At 43.7% G+C, this 23,820-nt stretch overlaps 2 protein-coding genes across 6 annotated transcripts in view; one reads left to right on the top strand and one right to left on the bottom strand.

Annotated features, from left to right (window-relative positions):
- Nucleotides 1-21,129, bottom strand: part of LOC135516255 (GRB10-interacting GYF protein 1-like) — a 34,170-nt gene extending 13,041 nt beyond the window's left edge. The window contains exons 1-14 of one of the 4 annotated variants that reach the window (XM_064940410.1): nucleotides 20,608-21,129; nucleotides 13,601-14,180; nucleotides 12,401-12,437; nucleotides 11,812-11,875; nucleotides 10,217-10,346; nucleotides 3,819-3,914; nucleotides 3,617-3,734; nucleotides 3,083-3,194; nucleotides 2,574-2,788; nucleotides 2,272-2,486; nucleotides 2,050-2,134; nucleotides 1,648-1,887; nucleotides 1,289-1,461; nucleotides 948-1,107 (exon numbers count right to left, since the gene is read on the bottom strand). In XM_064940410.1, coding sequence (XP_064796482.1) covers nucleotides 948-1,107; nucleotides 1,289-1,461; nucleotides 1,648-1,887; nucleotides 2,050-2,134; nucleotides 2,272-2,486; nucleotides 2,574-2,788; nucleotides 3,083-3,194; nucleotides 3,617-3,734; nucleotides 3,819-3,914; nucleotides 10,217-10,346; nucleotides 11,812-11,846 — 1,579 coding nt within the window. In that variant the 5' untranslated portion in view covers nucleotides 11,847-11,875; nucleotides 12,401-12,437; nucleotides 13,601-14,180; nucleotides 20,608-21,129. Of the gene's footprint in view, nucleotides 1-947; nucleotides 1,108-1,288; nucleotides 1,465-1,647; nucleotides 1,888-2,049; nucleotides 2,135-2,271; nucleotides 2,487-2,573; nucleotides 2,789-3,082; nucleotides 3,195-3,616; nucleotides 3,735-3,818; nucleotides 3,915-10,216; nucleotides 10,347-11,811; nucleotides 11,876-12,400; nucleotides 12,438-13,600; nucleotides 14,181-20,607 lie in introns of all 4 variants that reach the window. The other 3 variants (XM_064940411.1, XM_064940408.1, XM_064940409.1) reach the window with 3 other exon arrangements.
- A 49-nt stretch (nucleotides 21,130-21,178) lies between these two features.
- On the top strand, nucleotides 21,179-23,232 carry LOC135516256 (ribonuclease P protein subunit p20-like). Of its 2 annotated transcripts, none has more exons than XM_064940413.1 (2): nucleotides 21,179-21,556; nucleotides 21,922-23,232. In XM_064940413.1, the coding sequence occupies exon 2, from the start codon at nucleotides 21,940-21,942 to the stop codon at nucleotides 22,345-22,347; it is 408 nt and encodes a 135-aa protein (XP_064796485.1). In that variant the 5' UTR covers nucleotides 21,179-21,556; nucleotides 21,922-21,939; the 3' UTR covers nucleotides 22,348-23,232. The 2 variants fall into 2 exon arrangements, with proteins under 2 accessions (XP_064796485.1, XP_064796484.1); XM_064940412.1 differs by having other exon boundaries at nucleotides 21,190-21,556; nucleotides 21,836-23,232.
- The last annotated feature ends 588 nt before the right edge of the window (nucleotides 23,233-23,820 follow it).

Consider the following 23,820-nt stretch of genomic DNA (forward strand, 5'->3'; position numbering starts at 1 on the left):
GGGAGGATGTTACGAGGGGAAAGAGGGCGAGAAGAGATGGCAGACAGGTGAGAGGTGCTTAGGGTTGTTGCTTAGGGTATCTGCAATTTCTTGTGTGTGTTTGTGTGTCACAGGAGGTTTGTGGCACCTTGAATTGGGGAGGACGGGCTTGTGGTAATGGCTGGAGCGGAATAAGTGGAATGGTATCAAACACATGGAGACCAAATGTTTGTTGTATTTGATATTTGGTTTCCATGCATTTGATGCCATTCCATTTGCACCGTTCCAGCCATTATTGTGAGCCGTCCTCCCCTCAGCAGCCTCCACTGGTGTGTGTGGTTTTGTATGTCTACATGTCATTGTGTGCGTCTCCCCACATTTGGCCTATGTGCGACTGTGTGCGCGCGCATGCTGCGACTGTGTGTGCGCGCATGCTGCGTTGAGACTGTGTGTTGCGACTGTGTGCGTGCATGTTGCGAATGTGTGCATGTGCGTTGTGACTGTGTGTTGCGACTGTGTGCGTGTATGTTGCGACTGTGTGCGCGCATGCTGCGACTGTATGTGCGTGTGCGTTGAGACTGTGTGTGTGTTGCGACTGTGTGCATGTGCGTTGCTACTGTGTGTGTGTTGCGACTGTGTGCGTGAGCGTGTATGTTGCGACTGTGTGTGTGTATGTGTGTGTATGTTACGACTGTGTGTGTGTGTATGTGTGTGTGTATGTTGCGACTGTGTATATGTTGCGACTGTGTGTGTGTGTGTGTGTATGTGTCGACTGTGTGTTTGTGTGTGTGTGTTGCATGTTGCGACTGTGTGTGTGTGTGTGTGTGTGTGTGTATGTTGCGACTGTGTGTATGTTGCAACTGTGTATGTGTCGACTGTGTGTTTGTGTGTGTGTGTTGCGACTGTGTGTGTGTATGTTGCGACTGTGTGTGTGTGTGTGTGTGTATGTTGCGACTGTGTGTGTGTACCCTGGATCTCTGCCTGTGGGTCCTTGTAGAACCACTTCATGGCAGCGTCGTGGGAGAGGGGCAGGGCGGAGGCTGTGTTTCTGCTCTCCTGCAGCGTCTGGGTAAAACACTCCTCCTCAAGAGATGTGTCCTGCAGGGACGCCACCATCTTCTCTGCCTCCTGCACACAGAGGAAGACAGACAGGTGGGGTTCATAAAACACTACATCACTTATCTGGGCTGTACTCTTACCAATGTTTCCTCTGTAATATTACTACATACTGAGAGTGTTTTTTCGGACAATCCGTCTTACAGGTCCTTACAGTCCAGGAAACCCGTCCCCAGACTAGTAGTGTTCCTACCTGTTGCAGGTGCTTCATGCCCTCGTCATCCTCGGTGTCACCCCCTGGTGGCAGGGGGAGGTGAGTAGCAGCAGAGGAGGAGGAGGAGACAGAGGGAGGGGGGGAAGGCAGACTGGAGGAGGTGCTGGGGTTCTGCTGGGTGGTGGAGTCCTCTGCTGGTGATCCTTCAGGAACTACTACAACAACAACAACAGAGCAAGTCAATGGTGAGGAGAGGAAGTTAAAACACAGAGAGAACATGGCTAATGTTCACACAATTTCTATCTATAAATGGTGTCTCTTTTTCACAGGTCTTTGAAATTCAAATAATTTAAACTTCATTAGAGAGAGAAAGAAAGAGTAACACAGAACACTCGTACCTTCACTTGGCATCTTGCTGGCCTTGGCAGGGACAGGAACAGCGAGAGGAGCAGGAGCAGGAGCAGGGAGCAGAGCAGGAAGAGGGTGGCTGTCGGCCATCTGAGAGGCCTCCAGCTCAGCCACTGTGAGGGAGAGCTGGGGCATGGGGGGGTTGAGGCCCAGGGCTGGAGGGGCAGAGGAGGAGGGGGGACTGGTTCTGTTCTTCACCTCCCCGTCACTGGCTGATTCCTTGACGTCAACTAGAGAGGAGAGGGTGAGGGGGAAAAAAGGCCAGAAAATAAAACGTTTGTTAAAATTATTTTTAATTAGGAGAGATAGAGTTAAAAAACACCCATAAACCTGTGAGATAAAAATATCAATTAAAAAGTAACTAAAGGTAAGAAAGAGTGCAGCTCCCTCACCTCTCTGTCCTCCATTCATGATCCTCTCCATGCCAGACAGGCTCTCTTCCTCCTCCTCTATCCCTTGGAAGTCAAACTCCTCATCCTTTGACAGAGACAGACACAATTAGCTGAAAATATATTACTGTCACCCACCAACTGAATTCACAGAATAACTAGACACAGAAAGACAGGCATATTTGTAGACTACCTCCTTGCACACATGCACACTAACACACCAACCTTGGATAGGGGAAGGAAAGCGCCGGATGCGTCGAAGGTGCCCATTTCTCCGTCCTCTTCATCAGTGCACCACTCAGGCAGTCCGTCTCTGTCGTCATCTAACCCTTCACTCCCGGCCCGCCTGCGACCTCCGCCGAAGTCAAACTCAAACTTCCTGCGACGCCCCTCAACCGGACCGTCGTGCTCCCGCCAGCCTGCAGACCTTGGGCCTCCATCTGAAAGAGTTAGAGATGAAGGGAAAGATAAGGTGACATCACTCTGTGCTGTGTGTACGTCTCCAGAATAGTGTGCGTGTGCGCTACCATCTAATCTACGTGCTGCGGCCAGTCTCCAGCTGCCTCCTGGGTCGGCCCCTTCCACTTCCTCCTGCTCCTCTCTGAGGGTACGCCAGTTCTCACTGTCAGACCGTGTGTAGTCCTTCCTCGGCACCCCCGGCACAGGTACACCCGTCACCTCCTCTAATCCAACACGTACCCCCTCCCTGGCACGCGCAGGCTTCTCAAAACGCCTCTCGCCCCTGGAGGAAGAGGGGAAAACTTGTGAAATAGAAGTTACTCTTACATTTTAAGCCTTACCTTTATCTGAACCGGGTTGGTCATTTCTGAAAGATGAGTCACTTGGATTAAGGACACCTTCAACAATTTCAATTAAATAAAAAAAATAAAAATAGTCGCTCCTCCAATTACTTAGTAACCAATAAGCTTCTCATTCAAATCCTAAAATGACTAACCATTTCAGATTTCAAGGCAAATGGGGAAGGAGTGAAACAGTAGAGAGCGACAGGGTAGTGACAGAGGAAGTGAGTGTTTACCTGTCATCCCAGCTCTGGCTGCGATAGATCTCTCTGGCTCCGCGGCCGAAGCCCACCTCTCCCTCCTCAATACTTCTTTGGTAGAATCCTCCACTCTCTCCCCGGCCTCGCCCTAGAACCACACGGAGACACGCTCAAAAATCGCACTCAAAACAAACGGCCATTTCCTTCACTGTACCAGACCGGACACACTTGAGATTCATATGCAAACAACGCTGTGCAAGCAAAGGGAGTACATAAGCCAGGCGGTAAGGCGGGGACTATTTAGACAGGGCCAAGAGGAATCACAGACGTCAGATGAGATCACAAAAGCTAAACACATAAAAGCAAGTCTGGCTTAAATAAAACTTAACCTTTTGTGTTGTTATGGCTTGAGCTCAGTGCGCCTTTCATTGGGTTAGAATTCACCCAGAGGCACAGATCTGGGATCAGCTGACCCTCCCTAAATCCTAAAGTTACTATTTGTTTCCCCCCCACAAATAGTTATCTTTGATCAGTGTCTTGAGGGCAACAAACACGTGCGTTTCTTCTCACCTCGGCCTCCTCCTCGTGTGGTGCCTCTGCCTCGGGCCATGCCCGCAGGGGCGACTCCACCTCCTTTACTCATGAGCCTCATCACAGCCACGCTGTTCACAGACATGGAGAAGTTCCTCTGGTAGAAGAGAACGGAGGAATGTACAGAATACCAGTTGGGTGGGAACAAGTGTGTGTGTGTGTGTGTGTGTGTGAGACTGACCTGCTCCTCCTCAGTGAGAGGCTCCAGTGCCAGCGGCTGCATGGGCTCATCTTGCAGAATAGCAGCAAACTCTTTATCCTGCATGTCCTCTGGGGCCTGAACACAACAACGAACAAAACACAACGTAAACAAACATGACTTCCTATGGGATTGGAATGATCCAACACTCAACTATACAATTGTAGCATAGACTCTCACACTGGCAAGTCACAACAGGCCACTTTTCACAATTAGGGCAGGTTGCACTGACCCAGATTTAGCCTATTCCTGGACTAGGTAGTAGTAATAGCGGTGTAATAGTAGTAGCGGTGTAATAGCGGTGTAATAGTAGTAGTAGTAATAGTGGTGAAATAGTAGTAGTAGTAGCGGTGTAATGATGGTAGTAGTAGCGGTAGTAGTAGCGGTGTAATGATGGTAGTAGTAGCGGTAGTAGTAGCGGTGTGATGGTAGTAGTAGCGGTAGTAGTAGCGGTGTGATAGCGGTGTAATAGCGGTGTAATAGCGGTGTAATAGCGGTGTAATGGTTGTAATAGTGGTGTAATAGCGGTGTAATGGTTGTAATAGCGGTGTAATAGCGGTGTAATAGCGGTGTAATGGTAGTAGCAGCGGTGTAATAGCGGTGTAATGGTAGTAGTAGCGGTGTAATAGCGGTGTAATGGTAGTAGTAGTAGCGGTGTAAGCGGTGTAATAGCGGTGTAATGGTGTAATGTGTAAGTAGTAATAGCGGTGTAATAGCGGTGTAATGGTAGTAGTAGCGGTGTAATAGCGGTGTAATAGCGGTGTAATGGGTGTAATAGCGGTGTAATAGCGGTGTAATGGTAGTAGTAGCGGTGTAATAGCGGTGTAATGGTAGTAGTAGCGGTGTAATAGCGGTGTAATGGTAGTAGTAGCGGTGTAATAGCGGTGTAATGGTAGTAGTAGCGGTGTAATAGCGTGTAATGTAATAGCGGTGTAATGGTAGTAGTAGCGGTGTAATAGCGGTGTAATGGTAGCGGTGTAGTAATGGTAGCGGTGTAATAGCGGTGTAATGGTAGTAGTAGCGGTGGTGTAATGGTATAGCGGTGTAATGGTAAGTAGTAGCGGTGTAATAGCGGTGTAATGGTAGTAGTAGCGGTGTAATAGCGGTGTAATGGTAGTAGTAGCGGTGTAATAGCGGTGTAATGGTAGTAGTAGCGGTGTAATAGCGGTGTAATGGTAGTAGTAGCGGTGTAATAGCGGTGTAATAGCGGTGTAATAGCGGTGTAATAGCGGTGTAATGGTAGTAATAGCGGTGTAATAGCGGTGTAATGGTAGTAGTAGCGGTGTAATAGCGGTGTAGTAGCGGTGTAATAGAGGTGTAATGGTAGTAATAGCGGTGTAATAGCGGTGTAATGGTGTAGTAATAGCGGTGTAATAGCGGTGTAATGGTAGTAGTAGCGGTGTAATAGCGGTGTAATGGTAGTAGTAGCGGTGTAATAGCGGTGTAATAGCGGTGTAATAGCGGTGTAATAGCGGTGTAGCAGTGTAATGGTAGTAGTAGCGGTGTAATAGCGGTGTAATAGTAGTAGCGGTGTAATAGCGGTGTAATAGCGGTGTAATGGTAGTAATAGCGGTGTAATAGCGGTGTAATAGTAGTAGCGGTGTAATAGCGGTGTAATAGTAGTAGCGGTGTAATAGCGTGTAATGTAAGCGGTGTAGCGTGTAATGGTAGTAGTAGCGTGTGTAATAGCGGTGTAATAGCGGTGTAATGGTAATAGCAGTAGCGGTGTAATAGCGGTGTAATAGCGGTGTAATAGCGGTGTAATAGCGGTGTAATAGCGGTGTAATGGTAATAGCGGTGTAATAGCGGTGTATGGTAGTAGCGGTGTAATGGTAGTAGTAGCGGTGTAATAGCGGTGTAATGGTAGTATAGCGGTGTAATAGCGGTGTAATGGTAGTAGTAGTAATGGTAGTAGTAGCGGTGTAATAGCGGTGTAATAGTAGTAGCGGTGTAATAGCGGTGTAATGGTAGTAGTAGCGGTGTAATAGCGGTGTAGTAGCGGTGTAATAGCGGTGTAATAGCGGTGTAAGCGGTGTAATAGCGGTGTAATAGCAGTAGCGGTGTAATAGCGGTGTAATAGCAGTAGCGGTGTAATAGCGGTGTAATAGCAGTAGCGGTGTAATAGCGGTGTAATAGTAGTAGCGGTGTAATAGTAGTAGCGGTGTAATAGCGGTGTAATGGTAGTAGTAGCGGTGTAATAGCGGTGTAATGGTAGTAGTAGCGGTGTAATAGCGGTGTAATGGTAGTAGTAGCGGTGTAATAGCGGTGTAATGGTAGTAGTAGCGGTGTAAAGCGTGTAAGTAGTAGTAGCGGTGTAATAGCGGTGTGTAATAGCGGTGTAGTAGCGGTGTAGTAGCGGTGTAATAGCGGTGTAATAGCGGTGTAATAGTAGTAGCGGTGTAATAGCGGTGTAATAGCGGTGTAGCGGTGTAATAGCGGTGTAATAGTAGTAGCGGTGTAATAGCGGTGTAATAGCGGTGTAATAGCGGTGTAATAGTAGTAGCGGTGTAATAGCGGTGTAATAGTAGTAGCGGTGTAATAGTAGTAGTAGCGGTGTAATAGCGGTGTAATAGTAGTAGCGGTGTAATAGTAGTAGTAGTAGCGGTGTAATAGTAGTAGTAGTAGCGGTGTAATAGTAGTAGTAGCGGTGTAATAGCGGTGTAATAGCGGTGTAATAGCGGTGTAATAGCGGTGTAGTAGCGGTGTAATAGCGGTGTAATAGCGGTGTAATAGCGGTGTAGTAGCGGTGTAATAGCGGTGTAATAGCGGTGTAATAGGTGTAATAGTAGTAGCGGTGTAATAGTAGTAGTGGTGTAGCGGTGTAATAGCGTGTAATGGTAGTAGTGGTGTAATAGTAATAGTAGTAGTAGCGGTGTAATAGCGGTGTAATGGCAGTAGTGTAATAGCGGTGTAAGTAGTGGTGTAATAGTAGTAGTAGTGGTAGTAATAGCGGTGTGTAGTAATAGTAGTAGTAGCAGCGTGTAATGGTAGTAGCGGTGTAATAGCGGTAGTAATAGTAGGTGTAGTAGTAGTAATAGCGGTGTAATGTAGTAGTAAGTGTAGCGGTGTAATAGTAAGTAGTAGTAGCGGTGTAATAGCGGTGTAATGGTAGTAGTAGCGGTGTAATAGCGGTGTAGTAGTAGTAGTAATAGCGGTGTAATAGTAGTAGCGGTGTAATAGCGGTGTAATAGTAGCGGTGTAATAGGTGTAATGGTAGTAGTAGTAGTGGTGTAATGGTGTAAGTAGTAGTAGTAAGTAGTAGTAGCGGTGTAGTAGCGGTGTAAGTAGTAGTAGCGGTGTAATAGTGGTAGTAGTGGTGTAGTAAGCGGTGTAAGTAGTAGTAGCGGTGTAATAGTAATGGTAGTAATAGCGGTGTAAGCGGTGTAATAGTAGTAGTAGCGGTGTAATAGTAATGGTGTTAGCGGTGTAATAGCGGTGTAAGTAGTAGTAGCGGTGTAATAGCGGTGTAAGTAGTAGTAGCGGTGTAATAGTAAGTAGTAGTAGCGGTGTAATAGTGTAGTAAGCGGTGTAATAGTAGTAATAGCGGTGTAATAGTAGTAGTAGCGGTGTAATAGTAGTAGTAGCGGTGTAATAGTAGTAGCGGTGTAATAGTAGTAGTAGCGGTGTAATAGCGGTGTAATAGTAGTAGTAGCGTGTAATAGCTGTGTAATAGTAGTAGTAGCGGTGTAATATAGTAGTAGCAGCGGTGTAATAGCGGTGTAATGGTGTAATAGCAGTGTAATAGCGTGTGTAATAGTAGTAGCGGTGTAATAGCGGTGTAATAGTAATAGCGGTGTAATAGTAGTAGTAGTAATAGCGGTGTAATAGCTGTGTAATAGGTGTAATAAGCGGTGTAATAGCAGTAGCGGTGTAATAGCGTAGTAATAGCGGTGTAATAGCGGTGTAATAGCGGTGTAGTAATAGCGTAATAGCGGTGTAAGCGTGTAATAGCGGTGTAATAGCGTGTGTAGTAGCGGTGTAATAGTAGTAGTAGTGGTGTAGTAGTAGTGTAATAGTAGTAGTAGCGGTGTAATAGTGGTAATGTAGTAGTAGCAGTAGTAGCGGTGTAGTAGTAGTAGTAGTAATAGCGGTGTAATAGCGATTGTAATGGTGTAATATAATAGTAGTAGCGGTGTAATAGCGTGTGTAATAGCGGTGTAATAGTAGTAGTAGTGTGTAATAGTAGTAGTAGTAATAGCGGTGTAATAGTAGTAGCGGTGTAATAGTGTAGTAGCGGTGTAATAGTAGTAAGCGGTGTAATAGCGGTGTAATAGCAGTAGCGGTGTAATAGTGTAGCAGTAGTGTAAAGTAGCAGTAATAGCGGTGTAATAGTAGTAGCATGTGTGTAGTAGCGGTGTAAGTAGTAGGTGTAGCGGTGTAATAGCAGTAGCGGTGTAATAGTAGTAGTAGTAGTAGTAGTGTGTGTAGTAGTAGTAGTGTAATAGCGGTGTAGTAGCGGTGTAATAGCGGTGTGTAATAATAGTAGTAGTATTGGTGTAGTAGTAGTAGTAGTAGTAGTAGTAGTGTAGTAGTGGTGTAGTAATAGTAGTAGTAGCAGCGGTGTAATGGCAGTAGTGTAATAGCAGTAGTGGTGTAATAGTAGTAGTAGCGGTGTAGTAATAGTAGTAGTAGTAGCGGTGTAGTAGTAGTAGTAAGTAGTAGTAGCAGCAACAGTAGTAGTAGCAGCAGCAGCGGTGTAATAGTAGTAGTAGTGTAGTAGTAGTAGTAGTAGTAGTAGTAGCGGTGTAGTAGTAGTAGTAGTAGCAGTGGTGTAGTAATAGTAGTAGTAGCAGCGGTGTAGTAGTAGTAGTAGCGGTGTAGTAGTAGTAGTGGTGTAGTAGTAGTAGTAGTAGTAGTAGTGGTGTAGTAGTAGTAGTGGTGTAGTAGTGGTGTAGTAGTAGTAGTGTAGTAGTGGTGTAGTAGTAGTAGTAGCGGTGTAGTAGTAGTGGCATTAGTGCAGTAGTGGTGTAATAGTAGTGGTAGTGGTGTAATAGTAGTAATAGTAGTAGTAATAGTAGCAGTAGTGGTAGTAGTAAGTGTAGTAGTAGTAGCAGTAGTAGTAGTAGTAGTAGTAGTAGCAGCAGTAGTAGCAGCAGCAGCAGCAGCAGTAATAGTAGTAGCAGTAGTAGCAGTGTAGTAGTAGTAGTGGTGTAGTAATAGTAGCAGTGGTGCAGTAGTAGCAGCAGTAGCAGTAGTGGTGTAATAGCAGTAGTAGTAGTAGTAGTAGTAGCAGCAGTGTAGTAGTGGTAGTAGTAGTAGTAGTAGTGGTGTAGTAGTAGTAGTAGTGGGTAGCAGCAGTAATGGTAGTAGTAGTGGTGTAGTAGTAGTAGTAGTAGTAGTAGTAGTGGTAAGTAGTAATAGTGTAGTAGTAGTAGTAGTAGTAGTGGTGTAGTAATAGTAGTAGTAGCAGCGGTGTAGTAGTAGTAGCGGTGTAGTAGTAGTAGTAGTAGTAGTGGTGTAGTAGTAGTAGTGGTGGTGGTGGTGTAGTAGTAGTAGTAGTAGTAGTAGTGGTGTAGTAGTAGTAGTGGTGTAGTAGTGGTGTAGTAGTGGTGTAGTAGTAGTAGTAGTAGTAGTAGTAGTAGTAGTGTAGTAGTGGTAGTAGCGGTGTAGTAGTAGTAGTAGTGGTGTAATAGTAGTAGTAGTAGTAGTAGTAGTAGTGGTGTAGTAATAGTAGTAGTAGCAGCGGTGTAGTAGTAGTGTAGTAGTAGTAGTAGTGGTGTAATAGTAGTAGTAGTAGTGGTGTAATAGTAGTAGTAGTGGTGTAGTAGTAGTAGTAGTGATAGTAGTAGTAGTAGTAGTGGTGTAGTAGTAGTAGTAGTAGTAGTGTAGTAGTAGTAGTGGTGGTGTAGTAGTAGTAGTAGTGTAGTGTAGTAGTAGTAGTGGTGTAGTAGTGGTGTAGTAGTAGTAGTGTAGTAGTAGTGGTGTAGTAGTAGTGGTGTAGTAGTAGTAGTAGTAGTAGTAGTAGTAGTGTTGTAGTAGTAGTAGTAGTAGTAGTGGTGTAGTAGTAGTAGTAGTAGTGGTGTAGTAGTAGTAGTAGTAGTGGTGTAGTAGTATAGTAGTAGTGGTGTAGTAGTAGTGGCAGCGGTGTAATGGCAGTAGTGTAATAGCAGTAGCGGTGTAATAGTAGTAGTGGTATAATAATAGTAGTAGTGGTGTAATAATAGTAGTAGTAGTGGTGTAGTAGTAGTAATAGTGGTATAATATTAGCATCAGTAGTAGTAGTGGTGTAGTAGTAGAATTGGTGTAGTAGTAGCGGTGTAGTATTAGTTGTCGTAGTGGTGTAGTAGTAGAACCAGTAGTAGTAGTGATGAGACTTCATCTTGGTCATTGCAACCACCCATTTCATAAGACTGAGCACCGTGTGGCTTCCCCCTCCTCACCTTGTTCTCTTTGATATAAAGTGCTAACATCTCCTCTCGGCCGTAGCGATACTCGGCCAGCTTGTACTTTGGCATGGCGGGGGAAGGAGGGGGGGACGTCACACTCCCCCCACTGGATAGTGCACGGAGCCTGGGGGAGGAAGGAGGAGGATGAGGGGCACAGGAGGGAGGAGAACGAAGTCAACACACACAAACACATGATGAAATGGGCTAAATACCAAGACATGTCGTGACGCAAGCAATAGCACTATTGCACAGACATTTGACAAAAGCCCTATTCGGACGGGTTAAGTTTTACTGGGGGAGCTCAGGTAATGTAATCATGTGCACGAGCATAAATCACCACATCCATCATTTTTGTCTTGTCCGAATCTTCCATAGCAGTCATTTTTACTTGGCAGGAAGGTTGATATCCCAGCCCAAAAAAACCTAGTGTTTTCAGCAAACTCCAATGTCCTCTTATAATACTTATCCCGTGCGAATCTTCATCCCTGTGTTTTGAGGGATATTACAGAGTTTAACAGGTGCTGCACCCAGTTGGGGTAAGAACATGGGACCAAATTGACACTTAAAACAAAGCGCTATGCACATAGCCTACAGATGAAAGATCTGTTTTGTTACATATCAACAGTCCTAGTGCCGTACTTCTCTCTTAAAAAGATGAAGTGGACGATATTGTGCCGATGAACTGATAAATTGCCAAATGTCAGCTAATTAAATGTCTGCATAGGTTACAGGTCATGGTTCACACATTAATATTTAGACTTTCTCTGAACTGAAGGCCATTAGGTCAACATTAGGCTATCCCTAGACACTTCAAATACCTTCACGCCTAGAAGAGCCTCCAGGCTTCCGTCATACCGGTCCCATTTTTAAATTACGAAAATAAATCATTACGGGGCAGTTTGGTCAAACTAATCCAGTCCAAATCGTCCACTGGAAAAATGGACACGCTGGAGTAATAATTACATAAGCAACGTTCTATAGTAACAGTAGTCCCGTGCAGATAGGGCCAAAGCCACTACGACAGAAGGTACTTTTGAAGAAAAAGGGAAGGAAGAGGGCATGGACGTGTGTGTTGCCACACGGAAAGCGAGGTCTGAGGAGTGATCTGGGCCCGTATCCACAAAGTGTCTCAGAGTAGGAATGCTAGGATCTATCCACTCCATATAGTCCAATGTTATTCGTTACGATCAAAAAGACAAAACTGATCCAAGATCAGCACGTCTACTTTGAGACTCTTTGTGGATACGGTCCATGTTGGTTGGTGGAGCACTAAAATGCACACGGCACCAGCAGCCAGCCAGTAGTCACAGTCTATTAAAAAGGTGTCCAACCACTGGCCTGCTACCAAACCAAGGCCTACGACTCCCTCCTCAAATGAATCTCCACACAAACATTTACTGAGGGCTCAAGCAGCCAGGAGAGGAGGAGGAAATGGACAGAATAGAAGGAGAAGAGGAGCAAGAGGGTAAGGGAAGGAATAGATTTTTTAAAGCCTGTTCAATACGGAGTAGAAAGTGGTAAGAACAGAGCAGCAAGAGAGGAAGAGAGGTAGATGGACAGAAGTGTTCAAGAAGACAAAGACGAGTTACCATTCTGGGCCGAAGTTAAGTGTCTCAGCAGTCATATTCCTCACGTCTTTACAGAGCTGAGTATCTGGAAACAGGAGCAAGAAAAGGATTCATCTGTGAGTGACACACACACCGTGGTTTCCGTTAGCCGGTAATTGCAGGCTTTCGGCCGATAAAAAGAAATGTCAAAAGCCGATAAATGAAATTGCCGTTGGCCAATTGTCCGGAAGAGAAACTAAATTTCAAAAATCACATTGCGAAATAAAGCCTTTTAACCTATTCATTGATGGAAATACATTTGACTGGTCATGCTTATCAATCCATAAGGTCATTTGCATAATTTAGTGGAATTAAATTGCCTCGTGTACAGTATATGCATTTTATTTATTTAAACGCATACAGAGCGTTTGAAATGGAAATCTGTCAGGCAGCGCGAGAGGTGCTGCTACAGCATCTCAAACAGCAAATGCATAGGCAACGGAAAGCCGGCTTCGTCAGCACGTCACACATCTCTTTGCAATGAGCTGGAGGCAGTATGCATTTTGAAAACGTATACTTAAAATTGTTTGAAACCGGAACGTTTTACTACATATTATGAGGCATGTCTTACCTTGCTTCAAAGTAGCCTAGCCAACATCAGACCATATCTGTGGAGAAAACTATTTTAAATATAAACTTTCTTTCATTGTCCAGTAGCCAAATGCACAATCCTAGTCATATAGATAGATGGGTTAGCTGACAAGATCACTAAAACGATGGGCGCGCTTCCATGAGGCAGAAGTCAGCATGCTGTTGTGATTCTGGATGGCCAGATTGCTAGCAAGAATGTCAAGAAACCGCCATGTGGGAAATCGTAAATGGCTTGTTTTTTAGCTCGTTTCATCTTGTTCTCGATACCATGCCTTGTTTTGAGGTGTTTTGACTGGTTTCATGTCAATGCTAATATGGCTAAAATTCACTAGCTAACCAAAGACTAACAATGTATTTGAGAGACAAGTACTCATTGTGCAAACGTATTTACCCCATCTGTTTTGCCCCCTGGTTGTGCACGCGTTGGTTTTGTTGCTAAACAAACAAGCAACCCATGCGAGTTGTTGCATACTAGATCTCCCCTCTGTCTAAATTTCAAATGGATATTTTCAGATGACAATGATCGAGATACAAAGATGTTACTATGAAATGAAACTGTTCCGCGAAAATGAAAACCATAACTGGCACGCAGAACCGTATATATGGGAAGATAAATTGGCATTCCACGTGAGAAAGTTTACCGACTCCTCGTTTGGCCTGTTACCGGGAACTTCAGGAGAGTAACGGCAGAATCTGGGAAAGCCAGTAGGAGAGGTAAGAGGATGGTCGGGACAGGTTACGTTTTTCTTCTTCTGGTTATCTTGATCTCCCTCTTAAGTCATTTGTGTGTCATTTCATCAAACAGGGAGCTTCAAGTGTCAGACAAGCTCAACACATATATAGCGGATTTGATTTTTTAAAAACACATAGGGTGTGTCTATATGGACAAATACACATTCGAACAGAGGACTTTCAGTTGACCAAGATTACTTGTAGTCGGGGACAGCCCTACGTCATTGCATCCTCGACTTGCATGTTCTGTAGAATTAGCCTAATCTGTCATTGTGAGCACAGTGGGTGGACGGCTTAATCAGGTTACGCACCCAATGCATATGGGCCCTGTAAAGTTCTCAAATGTCTGGTAAATCCAGTGCCACATTTTCCTGACGGAAACCCTGACACACACCAACTAACAAATGCCATGCTCACACACACACACACACACACACACAGCTCTTACCCTGTCCAGAAGAGTGGACCAGGCTGGACTTCGCTGGACCAGGCTAGGACTGGCTTAGAAGGCTGAGTGAGAAGGCTGAGTGAGAAGGCTGAGTGGTGCTTACACAGCTGTGGTAACAGAGCTCCCCAACACACACAGAGATAGAGAATAGCTGCCTGTTTCAGGTGTGTATAGGGGATAGAGTACTGGTATGGATATGAGGACAGTTTGGAAGAAGCCTCTGCTCACAACTGGGGAAAAAAAGTTGTAGAAAAAAAAACAACAACAAGAAACTGGAATAATCCGAAAACGAGTTGACGAAAACAAACAAAATAAAATACTCGATAGTAACAATAATGATTACGACAACAGCAGTAATATCACATTTGACATGGGAAAAAAAGAAGATTAATCTCGATTTAAATCAAAACGCAGGGGAAAACAGAACAGGCTGCTGAAACAGCTGCCAGGAGCAGACGCGACTCTCTCCCTCCTCCTCTCCTGCTTTTCTCTCCTGTCGTTTCCTCTCCGACTGAAATGTGGCTTGACTGACCCTCTAGGTGACGACACCTTTGATTCTTGTCCACCTCCCTTCAAACTGCTGTAAACAACAAGAAAAGAGAGAGTGAGCGATAGCAAGTAGAGTGAGACAGACAGAGAGAAACAAACACACCCAGTCACAGCTTGGCAGACAGGCAATCTATGTAGTTGAATTTGTGTGTTGGAACGACACATTTAATGCAGTTTGGACTGCTTAGACAGAGTGTTGAGAGTCAACTTGTTTAAGCATTTAAAACATTTTCACATTTCTTTTTCCGTAGAATAAGATGGCTACTGTAGCCTTCCACTGAGAACGTTTGGGTTTATCCATGTTGATTATTAATTTGCATCAAATGGACATCGCAAGAGCTTTGCCATCAATAATAACCATCAATAATAATTAACTTAGTCAACGACTTCCCATGTTTACAGAATGTGCGCCCCCAGTGACTAACACAATAGTGATGACACCCCTTTGCAAAAACAATGCACCTGGATGGAGATGGCACCTGCAAACGTCATGGCAACAACAATATCCAAGCAACAGAATGCCACCCCCAGGCTTTGCAGTAAAAACAGACACCCAACAGACAGACACCTATGAGCCTGCATTGCTGCTCCCATAGAGTTTGAAAAGCCCCTCTCACTATAGAAATCTTGTCACGTGATTGTAATTCTATGGCTTCTCGTCTTCTTGAGATGCACAGCTAAGAATAGGTGGACTAGCAGCTAATTAAATCAGTCCATGGATGTGCATGTCTCCTTTCATGAACGATTTGATATGCATTGAGAAACAGTGGCGCCGATAAGATACAGGAACGATATGTTTTAGTTTGAAACGATTCAGTATGAGTCGGTTTGATTAGGAGGCACAAATGAATGCAATTCGGCTCGATGCACTAACATTTTCCATTTTAAAATAGTGTCTGCTGCTGACGAGAGCTCAGGGGCTGGGCCTCGGAGCTGGATCTGTCTGCGATAACTTCTCTAAACTGAGTGGCTATTTGTTAGTGTCCATGTATGTAGGTACTTTTGCCATAGTGCAGACAGAGCAACTACTACCCCACTATCAGATTAGGGTTGGGGGCAATTCCCACTTTTTATCTGAAATCACCATCAACCACTGATTAACTGGTCATTTTCACAGATAAAATTGTTGAGAGCTAGTACTATGACAATATTTATCTTTAGAAATTATCATGGCATTTAGCCAATTAATATCATGCAGCTTTGGATTTTACCACCGTCTGAAAAGCAAATGGTTAAAATGGCTCAAAAAAAAAAAAAATTGCCGTTCTTAATGAAATTACCCGCTTCATGTAAAAATGACCAAATACACTGACTGTTTAAAGCAAAACTACCGAAACTTTCTTATGGTGAACCTGAACAATCGAAAACCCCAATCAGCAGATGGATATGAGTTGCGTCCACTCCGGTAGGCTAAAAATACGCTGGTAAAAAAAAAAGATTTAAAAAAAGACACTTCTACACCGCATTTGGTGACAATTAGTTGAGTGACAAGCAAATTAATAAAACCTATGATTTGACACTGTGAAAGCCATTCAGCATCTGAATGCTGAAGGTACCGTGCAGATGTCCAAATAGCCTATTAGAACAGAGATAGATTTGCTCGTGCCAATGATAGGTAAGGCCTGTCTCCCTCACTGTGCACAGATGTTATTCTGAGAGTCACATACATAAAAGTTCTATAGGATAGGCTACTGAACTGAAGGAGAGGAAGCATCAGTCACAACAGATGAGGGTTTGTTTTTCAGAATAAAACACAACACTTGAGCGGGAACTGATTCATATCAGTGAATCTTACATCCATACATAATTCATCTATAAAAAGGGTGTTGACACAGAAAAAGGCCCCTAACCTACACAAAACAACATTAACAATAAACAGAATGAAGCAGGAAAAAAAAATCCTAGATAAAAGTTGAATATTTTTTATATTTTCAGTGTGCTCTAAAATAGAGTGTCTAGATTCTGAAATTAAAAATGTTCACATTAATTTATTCAACATTAAAAATATGAAAATCTCAAAAGTAACCTTTTAATTTTTTGTTTGGAACAATATACATCTTCAAACAAGTCAGCTTTCCAGAGTAAGATCTCTAGTACTTGGGAAGATGACCCATTTTATACATAGATATTTCCATTATATGTCATTAACCAATCAGGATAGCACATGAAGCAAATCATCAGCAGAGTTCCCGTTGAATCCATGTTCCCACGCACTGTGTTGGTGTTGCTCATAACTTCAAAATTAGCAGAGAGCCCACTCTGGAAATGCAATGAACTTGAAGAGTATATTGTGCCAAACCACGTTAGAATTAACTAAATCAACAAGGGTACTTTTGAGATATTCATTTTAATATTTTGTATCGTTTGTATTTATCAAGGATTCCCATCAGTTTCTTCCAATGCAACAGACAATGTTGCTGGATCCTAGGAAGAGTAAGGCAGTTATTTCCAATTTAAAATATTACATTACATTTTTTAACATCTTTCACAACACATTGTGTGTGTTCTCTACTACCACATACAGTTCATTCGGAAAGTATTCAGACTCCTTAACATTCAGAATTGTTACATTACAGCCTTATTCTAAAATGGATTAAAAATGCCCCCCCTCTCCCTCATCTACACACAATACCCCATAATGACAAAGCAAAAACTGTTTTTTTATAACATTTTTAAATAAATCACATTTACATAAATATTCAGACCCTTTACTCAGTACTTTGTTGAAGCACTTTTGGCAGCGATTACAGCCTCGAGCCTTCTTGGGTATGATGCTACAAGCTTGGCACACCAGTATTTGGGGAGTTTCTCCTATTCTTCTCTGCAGATTCTCTAAAGCTCTATCAGGTGGTGTCGCAGCCATCCGCGACCAGAAGACCCATGAGGCGGTGAACAATTGGCCCAGCATCGTCCGGGTTGGGGGAGAATGTCCTTGTCCCATCTCGCTCTAGTGACACCTGTGGCGGGCCAGGCGCATGCAGTTCTACATTGTTTCCTCTGACTCATTCATGCGGCTGGCCTCCGGTATAGCAAGCAGTGTGTCAAGACGCAGTGCAGCTTGGCAGGGTTGTGTTTCAGAGGATGCATGGCTCTCAACCTTCGCCTCTCCTGAGTCCGTAGGGGATTTGCGTCGATGGGACAAGACTAACTACCAATTGGATATCATGAAATTGGGGGGGGGGAAAGTACACACGGGATGAAGTCCAGGATCTGGCTGGGCCACTCAAGGACATTGAGATCTGTCCCGAAGCCACTCCTGCGTTCTCTTACTGTGTGCTTAGGGTCGTTGTCGTGTTGTAAGGTGAACCTTCGTCCCAGTCTGAGGTCCTGAGCAGATCTCTGTACTTTTCGCTGTTCATCTTTCTCTCAATCCTGACTGGCCTCCCAGTCCCTGATGCTGAAAAACACCCCACATCATAGGAATGGTGCCAGGTTGCCTCCATATGTGATGCTTGGTATTCAGGCCAGAGTTCAATCTTCATTTCATCAGACCTGAGAAGCTTGTTTCTCATTGTCTAAGAGTCTTTAGGTGCCTTTTGGCAAACTCCAAGTGGGCTGTCATATGCCTTTTACTCAGGACTGGCTTCCTTCCGGCCATTCTACCATAAAGGCCTGATTGGAGGAGTGCTGCAGAGATGGTTGTCCTTCTGGAAGATTCTCCTATCTCCACAGAGGAACTCTGGAGCTCTGTCAGAGTGACCATCGGGTTCTTGGTCACCTCCCTGACCAAGGCCATACTCCCTGGATTTCTCAGTTTGGCCGGGCGACCAGCTCTAGGAAGAGTCTTGGTGGCTCCAAACTTCTTCCATTTAAGAATGATGGAGGCTACGGTGTCCTTGGGGACCTTCAATGTTGCAAACATTATTTGGTACACTTCCCCAGATCTGTGCCCCGACACAATCCTGTCTCGGAACTCTACGGACAATTCTTTCAACCCCAATCACTTGAATTGACCATAGGTGGACTCCCAAGGATGATCAATGGAAACAGGATGCACGTTAGCGCAATTTCAAGTCTCATAGCAAAGGGTCTGAATACTTATGTAAATAAGGTATGTTTTAATATAAATTTCTAAAAACCTGTTTTTGCATTGTCATTATGGGGTATTGTGTGTCGATTGATTAAACAATTTCTCATCAATTTTAGATTAAGGCTGTAACGAAACAAAATGTGAAAAGGGAAGGGGTCTGAATACTTTCCAAACACTGTATATTCTGGCCCCACCCTTGCTACTATAACAGCCTCCACTCTTCTGGGAAGGCTTTCCACTAGATGTTGGAACATTGCTGCAGGGACTTGCTTCCATTCAGCCACGAGCATTAGTGAGCTGGGGCACAGATGTTGGGCAATTAGGCCTGGCTCGTAGTAAGCATTCCAATTCATCCCAAAGGTGTTTGATGGGTTTCAGGTCAGGGCTCTGTGCAGGCCAGTCAAGTTTTTCCACACCAATCTTGACAAACCATTTCTGTATGGACCTCGCTTTGTGCATGGGGGCAATTGTCATGCTGAAACAGGAAAGGGCTTTCACCAAACTGTTGCCACAAAGTTGGATGCACAGAATCGTCTAGAATGCCATTGTACGCTGTAGGGTTAAGATTTCCCTTCACTGGAACGTATGGGGCCAAACCATGAAAAACAGCCCCAGACCATACTCCTCCTCTACCAAACTTCACAGTTGGCACGATGCACTCTGCAAGGTAACGTTCTCCTGGTCAGATTCGTTCTTTGGACTGCCAGATGGCGAAGCGTGATTCATCACTCCAGAGAACATGTTTCCACTGCTCCAAGGTCCATTGGCTACAGGCTTTGTTTTTTGTTGTTAAATGTATCCTTTATTTAACTAGGCAAGTCAGGTAAGAACAAATTCTTATTTACAATGACGGCCTACCAGGGAACCGTGGGTCACCTTCCTTATTCAGGGACAGAACGCCAGATGTTTACCTTGTCAGCTCAGGATTTGATCCAGCAACCTTTTGGTTATTGGCCCAACACTCTAACCACTCAGCGACACCCCTCGAGCTGACACTTGGCATTGCGCATGGTGATCTTAGGCTTGTGTGTGACTGCTCGGCCATGGAAACCTATTTCATGAAGCTCACGACGAACAGTTCTTGTGCTGACGTTGCTTTCAGAGGCAGTTTGGAACTTGATAGTGAGTGTTGCAACAGAGGACAGATGATTTTATGCACTACGTGCTTCAGCATTCGGTGGTCCACTCAACTTTTAAAAAAAATACCTAGACCAATCAAGGGCAGGCAAAGACTGGAAGTAGTTACGCAACATATCTAATACTAACAAATTAGATCAAGATTAACTTCTCACTCGCCAACCAGCTAACCGGCAAAAAGTTAGGGGTAAACAAACAGTGATGTAAGTATGATGGGACAGATTTACAGTCAGTGTCAGCAGGCCCAGTAACAAATTAGTTTGGCAAAATAAATATCATGCAAATAATTTGTTGTTGTGACAGCCAAGTATGTTAATAACGACTTGTGAGCCTGCTGAAAACCTTTATTGAAACGACAACAAAAAAAATGTCAGTAGTTTGCTTAGGATGCCACCAAAAGTTAGGCTAATTACATGAGAGTAAGGAAGTACCCTACGGCTGTTCCCTACTCGGGGCGTGGTCACGTTAAATCACGCCTCGTCTTGTGTTTCTGTAATATTAGCAAGCAACAATGACAGTAAACACCATGGCCAACCGGTGTACCATGGGTCGGTTTAGGAAATACAGCTAGCTAGTAATGTATAGTAGGATTCAGGTGTTATTTTCAGCAAAATAAAGTCATACATACTATGTACTTGTTGCGGTCTTTAATGCCAGATAACTGATAAATATAGTTTTCCTTAAACCATTGTGGCAATTCATTGATTTACTAGAGAATCTTGCTCGTTTGGAATTTAGTAGCAGCCACCATTGGGCCATGTAACGTTAGTAAGCAACGCGGACAAGACTCGAGCATCAAACACCTCTATCAGAAAAGGCACGGGACAATCGCTTGAGATAAAATGTTAAACAGATTGTTGCTTATCAATGTATTTCAATTACATAACATTAACAATGAGTATCTGGCCGTGTAAGACATTCGGTTTCCATGCAAGGTTCAAATGACACAAGATATGGCGAAGGGGGCGGAGTGTCCGTGTGTGTGAATCAACACACTCCCTTCCCTTGTCAATCGGCCGCCCCTACAACTCTACCCCGCTGCTTACTATGGCCTTCCACAACCCGAGCAAAACAAACCAATAAAACAGAAATGGTAACCAATAATGCCGTCGTTCTACGGCTCGCTCAGAGCCCCATCTTCTGAAACACCAATCATTTCATTAAGAGAGAATTTAGGCACCGGACTCGCGTTTGTATGGGCCCTCTCAGATTAAAGTGATTTGCTAACTATGTAACGTTATAGATGACCGTGTCAACCATTCCCCAAAATGCTCAAAGAACCATAGCTTACCTTTGAATTAATGGAGTTTATTTATTTATTTTTAAATACGTTTTGTTCTGTACAATCTTCGGTTTTAATTCATATGCATTGGTTTCCTTTCTCTTTCTGTAAACATCCTCCTCCAACAGAATGGTACTGATACTCTCATGAAGTCGTGTTCAATGTTTGATTTGTTTACCCCCTCTCCTACGGTCGCTGCGTGTTGATGTCCAGTCGAGAAGTCTGCTCCTTACTCTTGTTGTTTGTGTTTTCAGAGAAAGATGGCCGCCCTACTCACACCACGTGACGTAACATTGACTTGTGTTACGCGTTGTTTGCTAATGTTATGCTATTTTCAGACCAACCATCCCACGCTTGCACAGCATGTATAACTTATAATAATATAATGATGTGCAATTAGGCTGAATCTAATGCATTTTAGCGTGCTCGCAAGCGCTTGTCGTGGTATATCCGTAATCGAGCCACACACGTCAACACTGCACTTCACTTGGGTTGTTTACAGGGGGTGGGCGTTGTAACAACAGGGGTGTAATCGTTATGCAGATTATGTTGCAACCCGTTTACTCCAAACGGAAAACGTAAACGACAGTTTATATTGGTCAAATTCAGTTCGTTCCGTTTGTGCTGTTTCCGTTTTGTTTCTAAACAGTAAACTGTTTCCGTAATGAATACGCCCCATATACTATTATCGCGGATATTCAATTTAACCATTATATTTAAAAAGTAGCTTGGTAAGACTTCAAATATACGATTTTATTTAACCAGTAATCAGAGGGTGGCGCAGCACTGTATTTGATATGTATTTTCATAATATTAACTGATGGAGGAGAACGTTTTCGTATTGATTACTTCCGGGGCACCTCTGTGTTTCCAGAAGTTCACAAACCTCTCAGGTTCTGAGTTCCCCAGCACGATAGAGTCAAAATTTGAATAATTTGGTTGCAAACCGTGATTGAAGGTACAGTCTGATTGCTTTCACGTTCTTATTTTGTCTTAACGTTAACTACCTTTGTTTGGAGTGACACATTTTAGCAGAGTGTAACGGTTAAATTACATTACGTTCCAATCTAGACAACGTTAGCTAGCTACCAGTCGACCTCCCTGGTATTTGAGTATTTCAGAACCTTCAGTAAATTGGCTAAGCAGTATATTTTCTGCCTGAAAGATGATTGTGTTGATCGTCTGTTCTTGTCATTGACATTTCCTTTCCTGTTGTTTTTGCCACCTATTACTGCAGTGCTCCATTCCATTACTTCCCTGTTTCTGACTGACTCAATCGTGATGACAGAACCACACAGCCCTATCTCTGCCTCCGTCCCCCAGACAACCCCAGGCATCATCATGCCCCCGGCCGACGGCAGTGGCACAGCGGTGGAGATGGACCCTGTGGAGTACACCCTCCGCAAGCGTCTCCCCAGGAAGCTGCCCAAGCGCCGCAATGACGTGTACGTCAACATGAAGACAGACTTCCGTGCCCAGCTGGCCCGCTGCCAGAAGCTGCTGGAGGGAGGAGGCCACAGGGAGATCTGCGTCCATGGTCTGGGCCTGGCCATCAATAGGGCCATCAACATCGCCCTGCAGCTCCAGGCCAGCAGCCAGGGGGCACTACAGCTGGCGGCCAACACGTCTACAGTGGAGCTAGTAGACGATCTGGAGCCTGAGGACCCGGACGAGGCGGGGGAACCCATGACACGCACTCGGAATAATTCGGCTATTCATATCAAAGTGTTCTACCCAGACCCACAGTGACCCAAAACGCATCACCATCAGTCCTAGCTTGGATATGGTTAGCTACCTCCATTGTCATGGTGTCTGTAATATAGTAATGGGGGCTAGTCATACAGGGGGTATCTCACCTGGTTAATCCTGCCGGATATCCTAACCCTCTGCGGTGGCTGTTATCCAGATGTGGGGAATAATGAGAAGTGTCTATGAACTGAGCTGATTTCAGAGCTTTTGGAAGCTCTTTCTCAGCTTTGTCATTTTGTTATGCATGTCAGTCAGAGAAGTATATTTGTTAGTTTCAAGATGTGATGTTTCATGCCATCATTTCCAACCCCTCACTGCCTGAAAAAAAAAACTCCCATAAGAAATGGGACAGACCACACTAAGGCTGCATTTACACAGGCAGCCCAATTCTGATATTTTTTCCACTAATGGGTCTTTTGACAATCACATCAGATCTTTTCACATGAGCTCTTTTCAGAACTGATCTGATTGGTCTAAAGACCAATTAGTGGGAAAAGAATATCAGGGTTGGGCTACCTTTTGTAAACGCAGCCTAACTCATGCAAGCAACAATACTCCTGTTCCACATGGGAATACATGCTCTGAAAAGGATGTGGATTTAAAGCATACATAAAACCTTGTAGATTTTTTAAAAGTGTAATCACTGAATATTAGTTGACTATGGGAATTAAGTAATATTTTTTGTAATTTGCTGGTCAGATTTAAGTTTACCAACTATATATGCAGTTATGCATTTTACCTACCAATGCCAAACATTGACATCCAAACTCTGTCAAGTCAGTAAATGTTAGTTTTTTTTACGTCATACAAATTTATGTTTTTAGCTTCAGTATTTGAATGTATATACAGTATTTATTGTACATGTGTAATAAAATAAGAAAAGTACCGAAGTTTTTTTCCATGAAACATTAAGTGTAAAACTGACAATCATCCAGTCATTATTTTCAGTTAGTAACAGTGAATCTCCACTAGGTGGCATTCAAATGCTTCTTTTGTACACTGCTTACACTACTCAATATATCTTTATTTAATTCGGCAAGTCAGTTAAGAACAAATTCTTATTTTCAATGACTGCCTAGGAACAGTGTCAACTGCCCTGTTCAGGAGCAGAATGACTGATATTTACCTTGTCAGCTCAGGATTTGATCTTGCAACCTTTTGGTTAGTAGTCCAACGCTCTAACCACTAGGCTACCTGCATATTAAGAAGTTATTCTTTACTTATTTTTTTTACACTCAGTTTATATGTTGATAAGCAACTGCTTGCTTAGGTTAGGTTTAGAATACGGGTAATGGTTAAGTTTAGGGTTAGAGCTAGGGTTAGTAGATGAAATGTTACTTGTAGTCTGTAGAGCATCTATCCAAATAAAGAACTATCCAAATGAAGTGTTACCCATGGCTTCCTTTCCAAACCACAGATATATCTCCAGGGGACAGGACAACAAAAGTGATGCAATTATCACACAGACAAACA

The sequence above is a fragment of the Oncorhynchus masou genome, chromosome 27 (genome assembly GCF_036934945.1).
Source record: "Oncorhynchus masou masou isolate Uvic2021 chromosome 27, UVic_Omas_1.1, whole genome shotgun sequence".
Lineage (NCBI taxonomy): Eukaryota > Metazoa > Chordata > Actinopteri > Salmoniformes > Salmonidae > Oncorhynchus > Oncorhynchus masou.

Bases quoted from the DNA above. Each gene is read 5' to 3' on its own strand.
- LOC135516256 (XM_064940412.1), top strand. From the start codon at position 21,880: ATGACAGAACCACACAGCCCTATCTCTGCCTCCGTCCCCCAGACAACC.